At 35.9% G+C, this 17,609-nt stretch overlaps 1 protein-coding gene across 2 annotated transcripts in view; it reads left to right on the top strand.

The window, feature by feature from the left end:
* LOC131060602 (uncharacterized) overlaps nucleotides 1–4,807 on the top strand; it is a 33,937-nt gene extending 29,130 nt beyond the window's left edge. For both annotated transcript variants that reach the window (XM_057993902.2, XM_057993903.2), the window contains exons 4-5: nucleotides 2,539–2,982; nucleotides 3,147–4,807. In XM_057993902.2, the coding sequence (XP_057849885.2) occupies nucleotides 2,539–2,982; nucleotides 3,147–3,716 (1,014 nt within the window). In that variant the 3' untranslated portion in view covers nucleotides 3,717–4,807. The remainder of the gene's footprint in view (nucleotides 1–2,538; nucleotides 2,983–3,146) is intronic.
* The last annotated feature ends 12,802 nt before the right edge of the window (nucleotides 4,808–17,609 follow it).

The following is a 17,609-nucleotide window of genomic DNA, read 5'->3' as shown; positions in this document are numbered from 1 at the left end:
GAGTAGGAAGAGAAGGCAAATATTGTTGCCAAGACATTGTTGTAAGAAGCATGTAAACTTCATTGAAGATATGGTGAAATTCATATGTCGATTCAACAATTTGCATGGTCTCTACTTCTCGTTTTGATTTTCATGTTTGTTTAGATGAATGGAAGAACTTTGTGCACGATCAATGGTGAAATTCGTACATCCATACTGCTAACACCTTGCTGATTGTAAAGTGCCTTGCATAGTCAACTAGATCCATCTTAGCCAAGCTTAACTTCATTTGCTACTTCTTCATTGATATGCATCAACTTGATGGTGTCTATGCTTGTGGTGGAGATTTGAAAATCATAAAGCTATCCCTAGAAGATTGCACTAGCCTTGTATAGATGTTCGTTGCATGTCAAAGCAAAGCCTAGTTCAGTCTCATCAAAGATTGTCCATCGCTCTTGCATTCCTAGGATTAGATTAGCTTTCTTAACCCTTATCCTTTTTTTCTTTTTTTCAAATCAAGTTAAATCCTATGTTCCATCGACATTCAAATCATTCAAGCATTCAACGTAAGTCCACCTTGTGATTCCAGCAACATCACATCAAACAACTAGTCTATCCAAGAGCACGTTAAGACCTGACATTCGATAACCTTGGAGTCGTCCCATTTGATCATGCAGCTTAGCATTTGGGGAGTCTTTATTTTGCATAATGCGTAAAAACACCATCAACAGGTTTGTCTGCCAGGGCTACTTTGACCCTTGGAGTATTGGAACGAAATGATTTTCATGATTTATTGTCAATTATTTGGGCAATATTGAGCTATTGATAAGATCACCAAATTCATGAAGCGTTTGTTATTCGCTAAATTTTGTGTGTTTGTGCAGAAAAGCCAGGCGCTCCCCTCTTAGATTACCTTATCTTCAAAATTTGGAGATGGGGTGCAACATATTGATTATGAAGACTCCTTTGGTTATTTGCTATTCTTGTGGTAAAGTGGGTCGTGCCTCCACTACTTGCTTGAGAAATAAGAAACACTAGTTTTTTTGGAAGAAAAAGGATCAAATGCCAGCTTCTAAGGAGCCCATTACTTCCTTTCAGGAGGTTCAGGAAGCATATATTAAAACGAAATCCCCCGTGGATTGTTTGACGATGAACACCTCTTTTAAAGCTCTGGGGTTGATAGAAGGATCTGCCAGTGATCTTATGACTCTTCCTTGTCTCAAGAAAATTAGATTTGGGGAGAAGGATCATCCTGCAATAAAGGAACAATTTTTTCAATCACCTTGACTTTGGGTGGGTTGGTTGGTTATATTGTAATGCTTTGTCTTTTGTAGTCTCTTAGTTGTTCCTCTTGGTTGTTCATTGGTGTCTGGCTGTGCGTCTTGCCCTATCCTTTTCATTGTAAAAGGTTTTGGTCCCTTTCAAAACCCTGCTTATTTAATAAAAAACCTAAGTCAAAATAAATGAACCTAATATTATTGGATAAATGTTAGTTGATCAGCTTAGGGTTATTGCCCACTTTTAATAAATTAATAATTATAAAACAGCAGACATAAACTGACTTTAACAAACATCTGTTTTCAAAAGGAGAAATCTGAAAAACCCGAACAGTTATGACTTATGAACACTTCAGTCACATGACAATTTGCAATTGACATGATCATCGTAACAACAATAGGTAAAATTATCACTCCATGCATGTTAGCTTAAATATGTAATTTTACTGGTGAAACACGTGCCTATGGAATTATTGTTGGTATGTCTTTCTTGATTTTCATGGGAAATATGCCATTTGAAAAGAAGGAAGATATACAGTGTTTGATGGAATGCCTGGTTAATAATAAACTCCCAAGCAATTAACGTTGGTAACATGTTTGAAGAAACAGGATAGAAATTAATCACCGAACATGTGCATACATTGAACTGCAAATACGAAGTATTTCATCATAAATATGTGGATGTATGGAAAAATTGACATTTATTGCAATTAAAGCCTGTTCAGCATACTGTGATAAGTTTTTTGTATGAATATTTTGGTTGAAGGTTAATGCTTCAGATCATTAATGTTACTGTGTTGATACGGATTCCTCAATTTAGACGCTCTTTCAATTTAGATATTATTCAATACAATCAAGTCTATTGTAGCTGCCATTTGATGGCCATAGACTCTGCAGTTTGCTGTCATTGATAAATCAAGTCTACTGTTTTTACGTGCACTGGAATTCTAGCCTCTAATTTTTACTTCAGCATTCTTCTGGTTTGATTTCACATTGTTCAAATTATCGGGTCCCTTTTGTGTCATGTAGTGATAAAAAATTATGTGAATATTGGAGCATACATAGAGATTCTGGTGTGGAATATTAAAATTTAATATGCAGTTAATGATGAATATCTGAATATGCAAGCATACATTTATATTCTAGCACTAGATAACCTTTCTCAGAAGTCTTAGGTGATTGAATTGGTTGCTTCTATTTGCTGCTTGACGTCATTCCAAAAGCGATGTTATGATTCTACTAAATATGCAGAGATTGACATACAGTTATTTGATTTTTTCAGGTAAATTGCATCTATGGAAAATTGGGTTACTCCTTTCCTTCTTTTACATTTGTGCACTGTCAACAGTTCATGGCATGTCAGCAGGGAAGCAGCATATCTAAGAGAATAGGATGTGAGGATCTTGTTTCTAGATTGTTGGAGAATTTACAATTGTGTAGCATGCGATGTGTCTGGGTTGATCACTGTTTTCAGTCCTGTGGGCTTGTTTTGTCATCAATGAGTGGTTGGTCTATGGTCTACTCTGGGGATACAAGGCCATGCAAAGCACTTATAGAAGCAGGCATGGGTTGCACATTACTTATCCATGAAGCTACCTTTGAGGATAAGTTTGGAAGTCATGCAAGGGCAAAGCGGCATAGTACAATTTCAGAGGCTTTGGAAGTTGGTCAGCAAATGGGTGCTAAGCATGTTATCCTCACACATTTTAGTCAACGTTCACAAAAGGTAGTTGTTTTGAGTCCACTGAGCTTTGTTGGGTGGGTGATCTTTCTTGTTGTGTTCAGTCTGGACAAAGAAATTAAAATTATTTGATGCTTTATATGTAGGAAAGATTGTTTAGCTTCTGTATTGTTTTCTTACTTTAAAATGCCATTTTCTTTGCTTTGCAGATAATGGGAATCAATTTTCCAGAAAATATAAGTGCTTCCTTTGCTTATGATGGAATGGTCATCTATAGCCGTAATCTTCAAGCACTACCTGGATTAATGCATTGTCTGGTTAGTTTATTTGATGAATATAATGGAACAATGAGCTGTCAGGATTCAAGTACAAACTCAGGAAATGAAAGGAGGACTGATAGAATCCAGAGGTTAAGCAATGAAAGGAGGACCAATAGAATTCAAAAGCATACCGCTATCGCCATTCCTTCCATAAAATTACAATCTTTGGAACAGTGCCATATTCTCGATCATATAGGATGGAATGATTTGGAATCTGAAATCGCTCCAAGTCATACTGCTGTGGTCATTCCTTCCCTGAACATACAATCTTCAGAACAGGGTAGTTTTCCTAAACATATAAGATGGAATGATTCTGACTCTGAGGACGGTGATTTGGAATCTGAAATCGATCCAAGTCATACTGCTATGATCATTCCTTCCCTGAACTTACAATCTTCAGAACAGGTTAGGCTTCCCAACCATATAAGATGGAATGATTCTGACTCTGAAGATGGTTAATATTGTTATTGATGAAGTGTCAAGTACTAGACTAAGCTGGAATTGAAAGGAAAAGCTATGTCTTTATAAGGATAGAGTCATCCTGTAATGGCTTTTTAGTGATTGATGGTTTGGTGGTGACAAAGACCACATTATGGAAGTTTAATAGCCATCTTCTGAAGGTTGTCAGTTGCGATAACCCTTGACAATGCCATAAAATGTTGAGTCAAGCAAAGTACTTGCTTACGATTTGTAAGCTATCTCTTTACCCTGGTTTATGGGGTTGTAATGGAGGAAACAAAACTTGATTGAGTAAATCAAGAAGCCTATTTGGTTCGCATGCTATGTACATGCTATTTAGTGTATGATGTGGTTATCTGTCCATAAAATGCTTATCAGCTGCTTGCACGTTGGCACTTATCAAGAACAGGCAGAATATCATAGTAAGTGCATTACAACTGTGATATTGTCAGGATCAGGATGTTTTTGCAGAACACAGTGTAACCCTGGGAAAGTTTGTCATGATATCTTGCAAAGCAAGTTGTTTATAATTTGTTTCCAAAATTCAATTAGTTGGACAGTGTGTGGAGACCATGTTTGTTCTGAAATACAGTTTATGAAACAAGCTTGAGGAAACAACCGTGTAGAACTTTTTTAATTCATATTTCAGATGACACTGATCGATCTTTCAGATTTCTAGTCCAAAACTCCTCGATTGGCCACAGTATATAAATCGGAATCTCACTAATATTATGCCCTCCTCCAAGGACCCTTAACAATATTGGTGAAGGTGAGGCGTAATCATTCTGTGTGAGATTTAATTCACCAAGTTTTGTGCCAAATGTAATTTTTGATCTTGTGCATGATGAAATGGATATGGTGCTGTTCAGGATTTATTGTGATGATGCCTATGGGGGGGAACACTTAATTCTTGAAATTCTTAGACGCAAAGTCTGAACTATTTATTTGAAGTTTTTGACTCCTGTATTGAATTGGTAGTTCACAGTTATACACCAGTCAAAAGTTGCCGGTTCACTGCATAGATTTTGTGATACCCTATCATATTTAGTTCCTTCAATTTTTGGCATCGTATAAAAATAGCTTAAGATTTATTGGCATTCTTAACAACCTGTTAGTTCAAGATCACATTGCAATCTTTAAATAGTATAGTTGATGAGATGCCCCTCTCTTATAATTGTAATGCTTTGTTCTTGAAATGGAAATAAGAGGCCTTTCAAATATGATAGTTTAAATAAATAAATCAAGCGATAATCGGATTCAACTTGAAAATTTAGGAGTTGAGAGAGTGAATTAATGATAGATAAATATCTTTATTTAAATGATGAAGATGGATTAAGGGTATTTAGCTTTTAAGTGTAGGTTGATAGTATCGGATTTTAAATTATTTTTATGTGCATTAGGTTCGACTTCGTGATGTTTTGATACACGATAAGTTGGGCTTTTGTTTTGATTGGAGTAAAAACTGCAAAAAATGCAACACAATAGATTTGGATTTGATTATTTAGTGTGAAATAATCATGTATGAAATTTATTGTTATTGGGTTTTGTGATTTGAAAATTGGTTTGCTCTTCTGATATTTGAAACAAGAAAAGTGGCATCCACAAACATTGATTTGGAGTTCATTGTAGGGGAATTCTCCCTTAGTCAAATCCTTAGGTGGATTGATTTGATGGTTTATAAAAAAAATTGAAGGAAAGTATCAATATAATATGCTTATCTATTATGAAGCACGCATATGATAATGTAATTGAATGTGCATATTTGCTCTTTGGATAATGCAATAAGTAATTAGAGTGAGCTCGATGAATCTTTGGTATCCCCAAATGGGTTCAAACAAATTGACATTTTGTTTCTTTTATATTATACCTTAGCTATACTTAATAGGGCACCACTTGATGAATATTGTAATCATACCAAAATTAGTCCTAATCTCGAGCATTTATGCGACATGCTATAATCTAACCGTCCCTAAGGCTAGAGACTCCACCTTGATCAAATTTGATGCTATAATCTAACCGTCCCTAAGGCTAGACACTCCACCTTGATCAAATTTGATTACAAATCTTGTCGCTAAATGTTGCTCCGAGAATGACAATGAATCCATCTCTTCATTACACATTCTATTGTGTTAGTGATCACATAGTCAAACAGGGAAAACCCTAGTTTTGCACAATTGTACAAGACTATTTGAAAATTGTGCAATACTAAAACATATCCACATAAAGACTTTATGCTAGAATTTTACCATGCAACAAATGTGTAGGAAGAAGTAATAGTTGCATTGTATCCTACAACATTTGTGCAAAAGTAACACTAGCACATTACATAGCAAATGCACAAAAAAATGAAACACTCGTGCAAAAACATTTGTGCACACCAAAACAAAAGCACAAACTTAGAACATATGGGCAGTTTTGCTAATCAAGTGCAAACTCTAAAAAACAAATGGACACCAATATTGATCAAATGTGCAAAAATATTCTTCAGGCACATTTGATAATCTATTTTTTAATACCCAAAAATTTATCAATCACATACTGGTGGTTCACAATTATTTGGCTGCTAGTACACTTGTACTCACTTTGCATTATGATTTGCATGTGGAATTCCTACAATTTTGTTGATATGTCTAAAAGAATAAGAATTGGGAGCTCTAAGGTTTGTAAAGCAAGAGTGTGTGAATGAGCCTCATTGACCCTCTCCTCTATTTATACCCATTTGTTGCCCTAACTTCTCCGACTCTTTTCACTTTAGACTAACTATTATCCATTCTTTCACCCTTCTTGGTCCATTTCACCCCATTTTCTCCATTCTACCCTTCTAACTTAGCTTATCCATCTTGTCACAAAATCGACCTCAGAAATTATTTTTTTGACCAATTTCTTGAGGCGGCATCCGACCTCCACCCCTCGGTTCAACTAGAACACATTGAGACATCATCATCACTAATTTTTTTTCTTTATTTGAAACAATGCTATTTCTAATTGTCTCAAAGAGGGGCAAGATGTAGACAATCAAAATTGTCTTAACACATTTCTTCATCGTCTCTCATTAATAATTCATCTAATATTAATTTAAGTTAATGCTATTTCTCTTTATCTTTAATAATTGAATTATTTAAAATTACTTAATTATTTCAAATTCAAATTTTCCTCCATTTCTTTAAATTAATTGTCATTTTCATTTAAATAATTAAATAATTTTAAAAATTATTTAATTTATTTTCATCATTTATCCATTTATAATTAAATAATATCCATTATCATTTAATTAAATATCATATCATATCTTTCCACATCTTTTCCAATTTTTATCCAAATTTGCGTTTTGGAAATGCTATCTTTCTTTCAAATCCACTTCCTCTTTGGAAACTTCTACTTTCTTTGTAATTTCAAAATAAAAGCTTTGTGTGCACTTTAATGTCATTTGTACTAAATATGATCATATTTGAAGCCATTTTATGGTCTTTGAATCAATATGCAATAAAGATAAAACACACAAATTGGGTAGATGAAAATGTGTACTGAATCACACCAAATTGAAGTTGAAACTTTATGCAACTAATATGAAGTGTTTACAATAGATTTTGACAAAGATTTTACAATAGTTTTTCTATTAAATACATTTGATAACAACAATATATCTACTGCAACTTGACTCAAATTAGTGGCCAAACCAAAGCCAATACACACTTAATCATTAACAATTGTTAAGATAAATCATTAAACTTCACACCAAAGTTCTTATTGAAGGTGTACATGAAAAACACACATAAATATTAGAACACTATGGCCTCAAGACTGCCAAAACACTTCTGCAAACTCAGATTACTAGATTTAGACACTTAAAATTGTCCTTTAACGAATTAAATATTTATTATTTATTTAATCATTTTTATCCTAATATCTTCTATTAATTAAATAAATTATTAATAAATATTTTATTAATTTATTTAATCAATTCACTAAGCCTCTTCTTTCTAATTTAAAGAAATATTTATTACTTATTTAATCTCATCCCTCTTTTCCAAATTAAATAAATGTTTAATTTATTTAACTTTTTCTTTATTAATTAAATAAATATTATTTATTTATTTAATTAATTCATTTACCTTTTCTTCTTATCCACATAACACATCTCCCTAAATTGCCTACTCCTTAATCTTAAACCTCCATTTCAATCTAACCTCTTAATCTTATTCATTCTTATCTTTAACTTTTCTACCTCTTAATCTCCTTCATCCATCTTTACCCACCCTCAAATCATATTCATTCTCTTTCATCTATGTGATCATGACCATTCATAATCCCACTTCTTAATCTAAACCCTTGATTTTTTTTGAGATTTCTATAGAAGAGGATTCTTCCTCCCATTTTGATAATCTACAAGCCTTCATACCTACATTCTATTGAAATCATTCTAGTGTACATCATCAGAACCACATTTGTTCTTCTTTGAGCTCTTGTGCAAGTGCAACATAAATATGAAAGCAACAACATCAAATACAAGATGATGGAGGATATGAGAACAATGTATACAAACCTCTTATGCATGTGAAGGTAAATTGGTTTATTTCATTGTCTTTTGCATGCATTTGTAGTTTCTCTATCGATGTTGTGTTGAATTAGTTTGTCGATCCAGGTCAGTGGTTGTCTTAGTTAGAGTTTACAAATAGGTTCAAATTCAACATAAACATTTTGGCACGTCCGACAGGACCGTTGTCCCTTCTTTCTAACATTTTTGCATGAGTTTTAGGTGTTTTCAAATTTGTAGGGTAGATTTTTCAAAGATTTTCTCCCATTTTCGCATTTATGACAATTTCCATTGTCACATATTTGGTCTTTTTTTGCCACATATAATCATTTTCAGTGCATTTTTGGTAGATTCTGACACATGTTTGGTTATTTAGATTTTTTTGCAAATTTGATCTTTCTTTGTTCTAGCGCGTATTTGGTCATTAATCCTGCATATTTGGTAATTTATAATGCGTTTATGGTAGTTTTTGCCACTTGTATGGCTAATTAGGGTTTTTGTCTCATTGTGTTTGTGGTATGTCCTATCATGTATGTGGTTTGTTTTAGCAGGTATGTGGTTATTTCTGATGTGTGTGTGGTAGATCTTGTCACATTTTTGGTTTTGTAGGTTGTCAATTAGTTTTGTCTACATTTCTAGAAGTGCCACAACTTATCTATCAGTTGTACAAGGCCCTTCTTTTAGAACTACTAATCCTTTCTTGCAGGATCTAAAGGGTTTTTTTTTCTTGCAACTACAAATTTGTGGTTTTGTAGGGGTATCTAGTTGAGTGTTTGTGCTTTCTTAGATTGACTCACATTTGGATTGATTCTTTAAAAACTATCTCGTTTGTTGTTTCTTGTAAGCTTGCACACTTTGTGTTTAGAGCCCAAAGGTGTTGTGAAAGTATCCTCTCACCTTTCCTTCACGGACCTTAGGTGTAAGAGAAATCACAATATCTTCTTTTTCTTTTTTAGAGGGCCTGTCTTTATACAAGTGATCACTCCAAGGGGAACAACCCAAAGCAGTTTTTCCTTCGACCTACTATATAAGTGGTAAAGGTGAAAACCGAAGCCTAACATGGGGGTGTATGCGGTTGGTGTTAATTTGTGGATGGACTTAGAGCCACAAAGGGTTGACTAAAGTCTTAAGTGGCTTACCACCGAGTGTAGGCACACAAGTCTCCTAAACAATGACTACAAAATTTGTTGTAGTGGTCCACACTTTTGATTAATATTGTTTGTGGCTTACTTAGTGCAAGAGATGTGGATCATGCCCTAAAGTTACTCACCATATGGCTCCCTTGAGATGAGATAGAAATTTGTAGGTTGTATAAGCTACACATAGCGTCCAAAAAGAGGGTTATTGGGTCATGCTTCTAATCTTGAAGCCCCTTACATGTCCTCTTTTGCAAAGACAAGAATATCAACACCCCTTTGGGCGTTTTCACATTTGAGTCAATAGAGAGTCCAAGTGTGGGCCCGAGTTAGTTGCAATCGACCTTGACCTTAGGTGTAAAGAGCGTTTGGCATGTCTTCTTTTGTGATAAGACCAGTGAAAAATTGTGCTTTGAGGAGCCTCGACCATATACCCTTATTGTTATTTAGCACATCAACAACCATTGTCTCTTCTTGTTTGCATTGTTTTCTTGCCATATTAATCATATCACATTTAGATTTGGTCACAATTTCAACATTCAGAACAAACTTAGGCATGCCTTTCACTAGAAACGTGTCTATGGTAGATCTTGTTGTGTACTTGGCTTATCTTGACATATTAGTGGTTTATCTTGTCACGTGTTTGAGAAGTATTAATATGTATTTAGCTTACCTTGTTGCGTATCTGAGAAATCTTGCTGCGTATCGGGCCTTTGTAACCACATTGTTGGCAATTCACACTCATTCAGGTTATTAGTGTTGTCATTGATGGCAACACACTTCATGGGAGATCCGACAATCAAGGAAACAAACATTCAGGGAATCAAAAAACTTGGAATCGATATTCTAAGGCCGACATAGGAGATTGATCCCGCAAGCGTGGAAGTGACAACGATCATATTGTTTTATGTTTATATTTTATCTTTGCAGACATGTGTCTTATCTTTTGTGATATGTTTGTAATCCGACATAAGGCATTTGTGTTTATTCATGTAAATGGGTATATAAGTTAGTCCGAGTGAAGTCATTTTGTATGATGTGGATATATGGGAGATATAACAAACAAGTGATGCGAAAGGTTTTGTGATGTTATCTTGATTGATAGAATGCAAATGTAAAGACCCGCAATCAGTCTTGATTATTGGTCTAGAGGATTGGGAAGCGATCTAAGATACCGGTAAGGGAGGTTACAGTATAACCAGTACATATAGTGCTTTAACTGGAACTCATCCAACATAGCAAATGAACATTCTAAGTTCAGTTTTTGTTTGTAATCCAGTATTTGGATCTGTAGTCAGTGAGGCTCCTTTTGTGATGAGTAGTGTGCCTTCCTACATATGCAGGCCCCTCTTGTAATATTTATTCATTTGGCCAGTGGATAGATATTTTGGGTCACCAATCCCACCGTGGTTTTTCCTCTTTGAGGTTTTCCACGTATAAATATGTGTTATGGTGTTGATTCATGTGGTTGCATTGATATTACTTCTTGTTACTTTTTTTCATGCATACTGGTTAATAAGTGGATTTGTTAATAAGATTAAAATTACTTTAACCGACAGAACACTGATTCACCCCCCCTCTTAGTGTTCTTGGATTCCAACAATTGGTATCAGAGCCTTGTGCCTCGGAATAAGTCTAACAGCTTGAGGAAGATCTTGAATGCGAAATCCATGGAGATGAGTCTACAAAAGGAACTTGAAGTAGCACTTGAGGACTATGATGCTGAAAGGTTGAATAACTTGATGCTGCAAGATGAGTTGAATTCTGCAAAGGAATTCATTCTTACCTTGCAGGAGAGGTTATCATCTGCTTAAGCTAAAAGGAAGGAACTTTTACAAAATCCAGATGATGAAGAGAAGAATGCCCTTAAGGAATTATGTCAGAAGCTAAGTCAGGAGAATGGTGTCATGAAGAATGAAATGCAAGCCATGACTATGATGATGTCCAAGGAGATTGAAGATCGAAAGAACAATGAGGAAAATCTTGCTATGTCACTGAAAGACAGATCTGATGAATGCATTAGGTTGGCTCATGAGAATGATGTGTTGAGAACTGAGTTGGTGCAATCATAGAACAATAAGCAAGAGTTGGAAATAATGATGTCAATCCTAAGAAGTGATCTGGATGCTGCAAATGAATACAAAGAAAAGTTCAGGGTCAGTTTTGCAAGGCTTGATGAATTATCGAAGGATCAAAGAGACACTGGAGATGCTAGAGGTCTTGGATTTGAGCATGGAGAAAGCTTCGGTACTGCAAATCAGGGGAATCCACTAGACAACCATAATCATAAATCACCGATAAGGCAACCCAATGCACATAAATTTAATGGTAGATGCTTTGTTTGTAATAGGTTTGGTCATAGATCAAGTCAATGCAAAAATAGAGCAAATTAGAATAATAATGTTGTTCCTGGTCAGTGTTCAAAGTGTAATAAGTATGGTCATATGATAGAAGATTATAGAATGAATGTGAGATGTCATTCATGTGGAAAGTTTGGACACATGGATAATCAATGTAGGTTGAAGAATGGTCAAGGACTCAACAAGGCAATTCAGAAGAATAATGTTACTTGCTATGCATGCAACAAAATAGGACATATTGCCAAATATTGTAGAAGTAAGAATACACCGGAAGGGAATGACACATCAAATGAGAAAGGAAAGAAAAAGGTTGATGAGATTCGGCAGGCTCATGCTAAACAGTGGATTAGGAAGTTTGAAGATCAGTCGACAGAGGTAAATTCTCTGGTTACTCAACCGACATAGCAGAATGTTCCTGCACCGCCAGGAAACCTATCCGGTAACTAAGGCCTTAGCCTTAGGGGGAGACAAATTAATAACAGATCCTGCATTGCCCCCAGTAGAGGTCTAAAATCTCATTTCAGATCTTGGTGAAGATAGTCTGGAGATTCACCGACATAGAGATAATGGATTTTGTATCCGTTATCATATGCCGACATGCATTAATGTCAATGGTAAATTAGTGTTTCACAGATTAAAAGGGATAAGTTGCTTCATTTATGATCACACAACACTCAGAGTGAAGCAGAGCGAGTTTAAGGCGATCAAGGCGATTAAGAGCATTTTCTAGCAATTTCCAGTATTCTTTGTGCGGATTTATCAAAGGTTTTCACCGACTTTGGTTGTGAGGTATTTTCTCTGTTTTCACACTATTTTTTCTGAAATCAGAATGGCTTCTGGATTTGCTTCCGCTTCGGCAGATGTGGCTATCTTTGTTGTGGTGGATATTAAGGATCATCCACGTCCAAAATTCAAACAATGCCCTCAAATTGCAAAGGTCGATGACTCTATCGACGCATTTTCTAGGGTTCTTGACGGAGTTCTTTATGTGGAAGATGTGAGAGCATATATTCATTGCACTCTTGAGGATTTGGGTTCATCAGAGATTAAATCAATGTATCTGTCTACTTTTTTGAACAAGGATGGATTGATTAAATCGAAATTTCAAATTTTGAAGGATTAGGGTTTCACCGACATTCTGGAGATGCCCAAGTTCTAGGATGAGATGATTCGGTATGTGTTGAGCCAAGTCCATGGCGAGTTCATGTGGCTTGACCGACCCTATAAAATCACCAAGGAGGTGATTCATGCTATCACCGACTTACCCCAGGTCGGACAGACATCGGGTAGGAGGAAGATTCTGAACAATGAGGTGAACAAGCTAACCGGTGCCACCTTTGACAACCAGTCAATGCAAATTAGCACTATTAGAGATAAAATTGTTCAATTTGCAAGCGTGGTAATTGGATACAAGGTAACTCAATCAAACCGGTTGAACTCTGTTTCCAGTTCCTGTATTTTCTGTGCACACAAGATGATGAAATAAAATGAGAAATATGATCTTTGTCAGTGGATGTGTGATGAGTTGATTTCTAATTTGGGAAAGATTAAGGGAGATAAGAAAGGTACATTCCGGTATGGAAATCTCATTGTCTATTTGATGCTTTTCTTTTAGAATGAGATACTGAGATCCGGTAAGAGACAATGGGCCTTTGATATACCGGTAGGTAAACAGATCAAGGATGCATTGAGAAACTTGGGACATGACAGATAATCCATTTTGTGGGGTTATTTCAAGGCATTTTAGAAAGATATGAAGAAGAGGGAAAGCATCCCTGAGCATATTGTTGATAAATACTCTACCGACATATGATTCATGGTGAAAAAGGATGAAACTTTGATGGAGGCAGTGCAACTTAGAACTATCTAGGTTATTGAAATGGGCTATGAGGTTGATGCATAGATCTTGGACCTTTATGCCAAGATGTTTATAGATTCCCCAGTTGATGAGAAGGAGAAAACATTTGGAACAACTAAGCAGAAGGAATCTGAGGTGAAGATTGGTTTCGACAAGAAGAAAAGGGAAGGGCAAATCAAGAAGGTTGGACAGGTTGTCCAGAAGATGTCCTCTGAAATCAAATAAATCATTGGTTTGGCAAAGACATCTCCTTCAACAGTTGTTCAGGCTTCTTCAATAGTAGGAACCGATAAGGGTTTATCTAAGAGGAAGAAATCATAAACATTTATTGCTCTTGTTGAATCTGGTTCTGAGACTGAGGAAGAAATCCCAAAGATTCCTAAGATCTATATGAGAATTCAGAGGAAGAAGCCCGAGGAAGGGAAGCTGCAGAAATCCACAGTCACTCCTCAGACAACTCTTAAGAAAATTTTGAAGGAGAGGAAGCCTACCGAGAAAAGGAAATTGGCCAAGGAGTCTGCTCCCACCCCTGGTAAGAAGAAGAGATCAAATTTAGATATTGCTCTTGAATTTGGTAAAAGTGTAAAGATTATTTCTACTCTTTCTATTGCTGAATTGATTGACCAGATCACAAAGGATGGTATTTTGAGTAACATACAACACTATTATGGTGATATGGATGATAAGGAACAAAAGGAGATTGAGGAATTAGTTTTGTTATATTTAGACATATATAAGAAATCTTTAATTGAAATTGAGACTCAAATACTAGCAGATTTATATAATAAGTTAGATGCTAGGAGGTTATCGGCTATTGAGGAGGATAAGCATATTAAGATTCAGGAATTGCTAACTATTTGTGGTGCTATAATTGATGAAGATATGCAACAGTGTCTAGAGTTTGCTAATAAAACAATTTTTCAGAGTAGACACCGACATATAAGTCTTATGGTGGGAAGAGTAAATAAAATTGTGAAGGAAACTCATGAGGCTTGGGTTAAATTCTTTGTGGATAAACCAAGTTCATATACATCACTGGATATCCCACCTAAGTCTGACATTCCAGACATCTCGGTTGATGCTAAAGGTAAAGGTATACTAGTTGGAGATCCATCGGTTTTGGAACGAAAAACATCTGAGGACATTTCTCCGACAGTTACACTTGTATAGGATGTTGAGATCAATAAACTGGTAGATAATCCTTCGGTAATTGATGTTGATACAATTGGAGTTCATGAGGTTGAGGGAGTGGAAATAACTGCACCAAGTGGCGAAGCCACCGATGCTGAGGATGTAAAGGATAAAGTAGATAAGAAAGCAGAAGATCAGGTTGATCAGACTGAGGTCCGGGTACCGACACCTTCAACGGCTGTTGGTCCCTCATTGTTGGCACTTGAATCATCCAGTCAAGAATATTTTGGTCATCTTGGAAATAAGAACATTGAGCAGCTGAGCAATTTTGAATTGATGTTTTTTGTAGCTCAGAAATCAAGGAAGGAAGGTTCAAAAGATAAGTAGGTTATCGAGCAAGCTATTCCTATTTTGCAATAGCTTGCACCAAAATGCAAGATTGATCAGGTAGCTACTCCATCCGGTGAGTTGAAATGTTTGACTGAGCACATTGCCAAAGAGTATAAATCTCTTCAACAAGTGTCAAATAGATAGTTGGTGGAAAGGTATAATGCAACTAGGAAGGTCACCTATGATAACATGATCACATCCCACAAGGCTAAGCTGACAGATGAGATGAAAAGGATTGATGAGGCTCTTCATCAATGCAGTCGAATATGCCGGTCTTGTACTAACACAACACTAACAACAGACTTGGATTATAAAGTTAAGAAGTATAAGGACAAGTTGGAACAACTTGTAGTTAGTTTGGATGGTACTGAATCATTGACCAACACGATTGATGGTCATATTTTGCTTTTAGAGTCTGAAATTTCAGCCCTGGAGAAGGAAAAAGACAAGTTAATCCGATGGGCCAGAGAGTTGAGAGGTTTGGTAAGTCCCCGACTAAATACTTTGTTACTTCATAAGTGGAAATGTATGGAACATATGAGTTTTCCCACACCGACAACCCTAATAGAGGAAGAACTGCACACTTGCATTTTGAATGGGTTTGTATCTATTTTGGGAACTTTGACATCCGACTTGGATACTTATTTGGGATTTTTAAAGGTTGCTTATCCAGATATTTTCAAGTATATCTAGATCCGGTAATCACATTTTGGTTTGTACAAAATTTTATTTCTTATTCTTTTTGCCCCGATCTTTGGCATTGCTGTCAAAGGGGGAGATGTGGATGTGAAAAATGTCTAGGGACATAAGAAGTAATGTATAGCTCAGGGGGAGTAGTCTTCTGAGATTAGTTTTGGGAGATCAATTTTTGGATGGGAACTGGTACAACACTTCAATGATTTATTTTTCACATGAGTGTTGCCATCAATGCCAAAGGGGGAGATTGTTGGCAATAGACACTCATCCGGGTTATAAGTGTTGTCATTGATGGCAACACACTTCATGGGATATTCGACAATCAAGGTAACCGACATTCACTACACTAGCATTCAGGGAACCGACAAACTTAGAACCGGTATTCTAAGGCCGACATAGGAGATTGATCCGGCGAGTGTGGAAGCAACAACGATCATATTGATTTATTTTTATATTTTATCTCGGCCGACGTGTGTCTTGTCTTTTGTGATATGTTTGCAAGACAACATAAGGCATTTGTGTTTATTCATGTAAATGGGTATATAAGTCAGTCTGAGCTAGGTCATTTTGTATGATGTGGATATATGGGAGATATAACGGATAAGTGATGCGAAAGGTTTTGTGATGTTATCTTGACCGATAGAATGCAAATGTAAAGATCTGCAATCAACCTTTATTATTGGTCTAGAGGATTGGGAAGTGATCTAAGATATCGGTAAGGGAGATTACAGTATAACTGGTACAAACAATGCTTTAACCAGAACTCATCCAGCATAGCAGATGTACATTCTGAGTTCAGTTTTTGTTTGTAATCCAGTATTTGGATATGTAGTCAGTGAGGCTCCTTTTGTGATGAGCAGTGTGCTCTAGGCAATGTGCCTTCCTGTATGCAGGCCCCTCTTGTAATATTTATTCATTTGGCCAGTGGATAGATATTGTGGGTCACCAATCCCACCGTGGTTTTTCCACTTTGAGGTTTTCCACGTATAAATATCTGTGTTATGGTGTTGATTCATGTGGATGCATTGATATTACTTACTGTTACTTTCTTTTATGCATACCTGCTAATAAGTGGATTTGTTAATAAGGTTAAAATTACTCTAACTGACTAAGCACTGATTCACCCCCCCCTCTCAGTGTTCTTGGATTCCAACAATATCTATTATTTGGTCTTGCATATTTGGTTAAAAATATTTAAGAGCTTCTAGGTTGATTCTAATGGGTTATCGATTAGTCAACCATTAGTTGCATCATAGCTTTTTTTCCATTTTTAGTCATTCCCCTTCATGGTCTCATCCAACCCAATCTTGTCAAGTTCAAAAAGTTATCTTTTGTCCTCATTATCTTACATCAACCATTGACATCACTAGGTGGTTTTCTACTTAGATCTATCATCTTTCATGATAGGATACCGTCTTAGTTTCTTGAGTTAAGTTAACTTACCTTGGAATTTATCATGTCCTAGGAAGTCATATCTTGCTTGAGCTATCGATTATGGAGTCTCATCTTAGGACTTTACAAGACAACTTTCGAATTTTCTCCATCCTTGTCATTTTACCTTAACCTATTCTCTATCATCCTTCTTGTCATCTTGCCATTTCATCCCTCAAGTCAATCCTTTCCTTCGTATGGTTGAAACTAGAACCCAAAAAATTAGAAGGGAAGCCCAAAAACCTCAAAAGTTTCAAAACATGGATCCTTATTCTAATTATGAGGATGAGTTTTACAATACCAGGCACTTTAGAAATTGAGGTTGTAGTAGTGGTTTACAAGACGATTCTCCAACCT

Source organism: Cryptomeria japonica, chromosome 2 (assembly GCF_030272615.1).
Source record: "Cryptomeria japonica chromosome 2, Sugi_1.0, whole genome shotgun sequence".
In the NCBI taxonomy this organism is placed as follows: domain Eukaryota; kingdom Viridiplantae; phylum Streptophyta; class Pinopsida; order Cupressales; family Cupressaceae; genus Cryptomeria; species Cryptomeria japonica.
The sequence above is the reverse complement of the archived record's forward strand: the minus strand, read 5'-3'. Positions and strand labels throughout refer to the sequence as shown.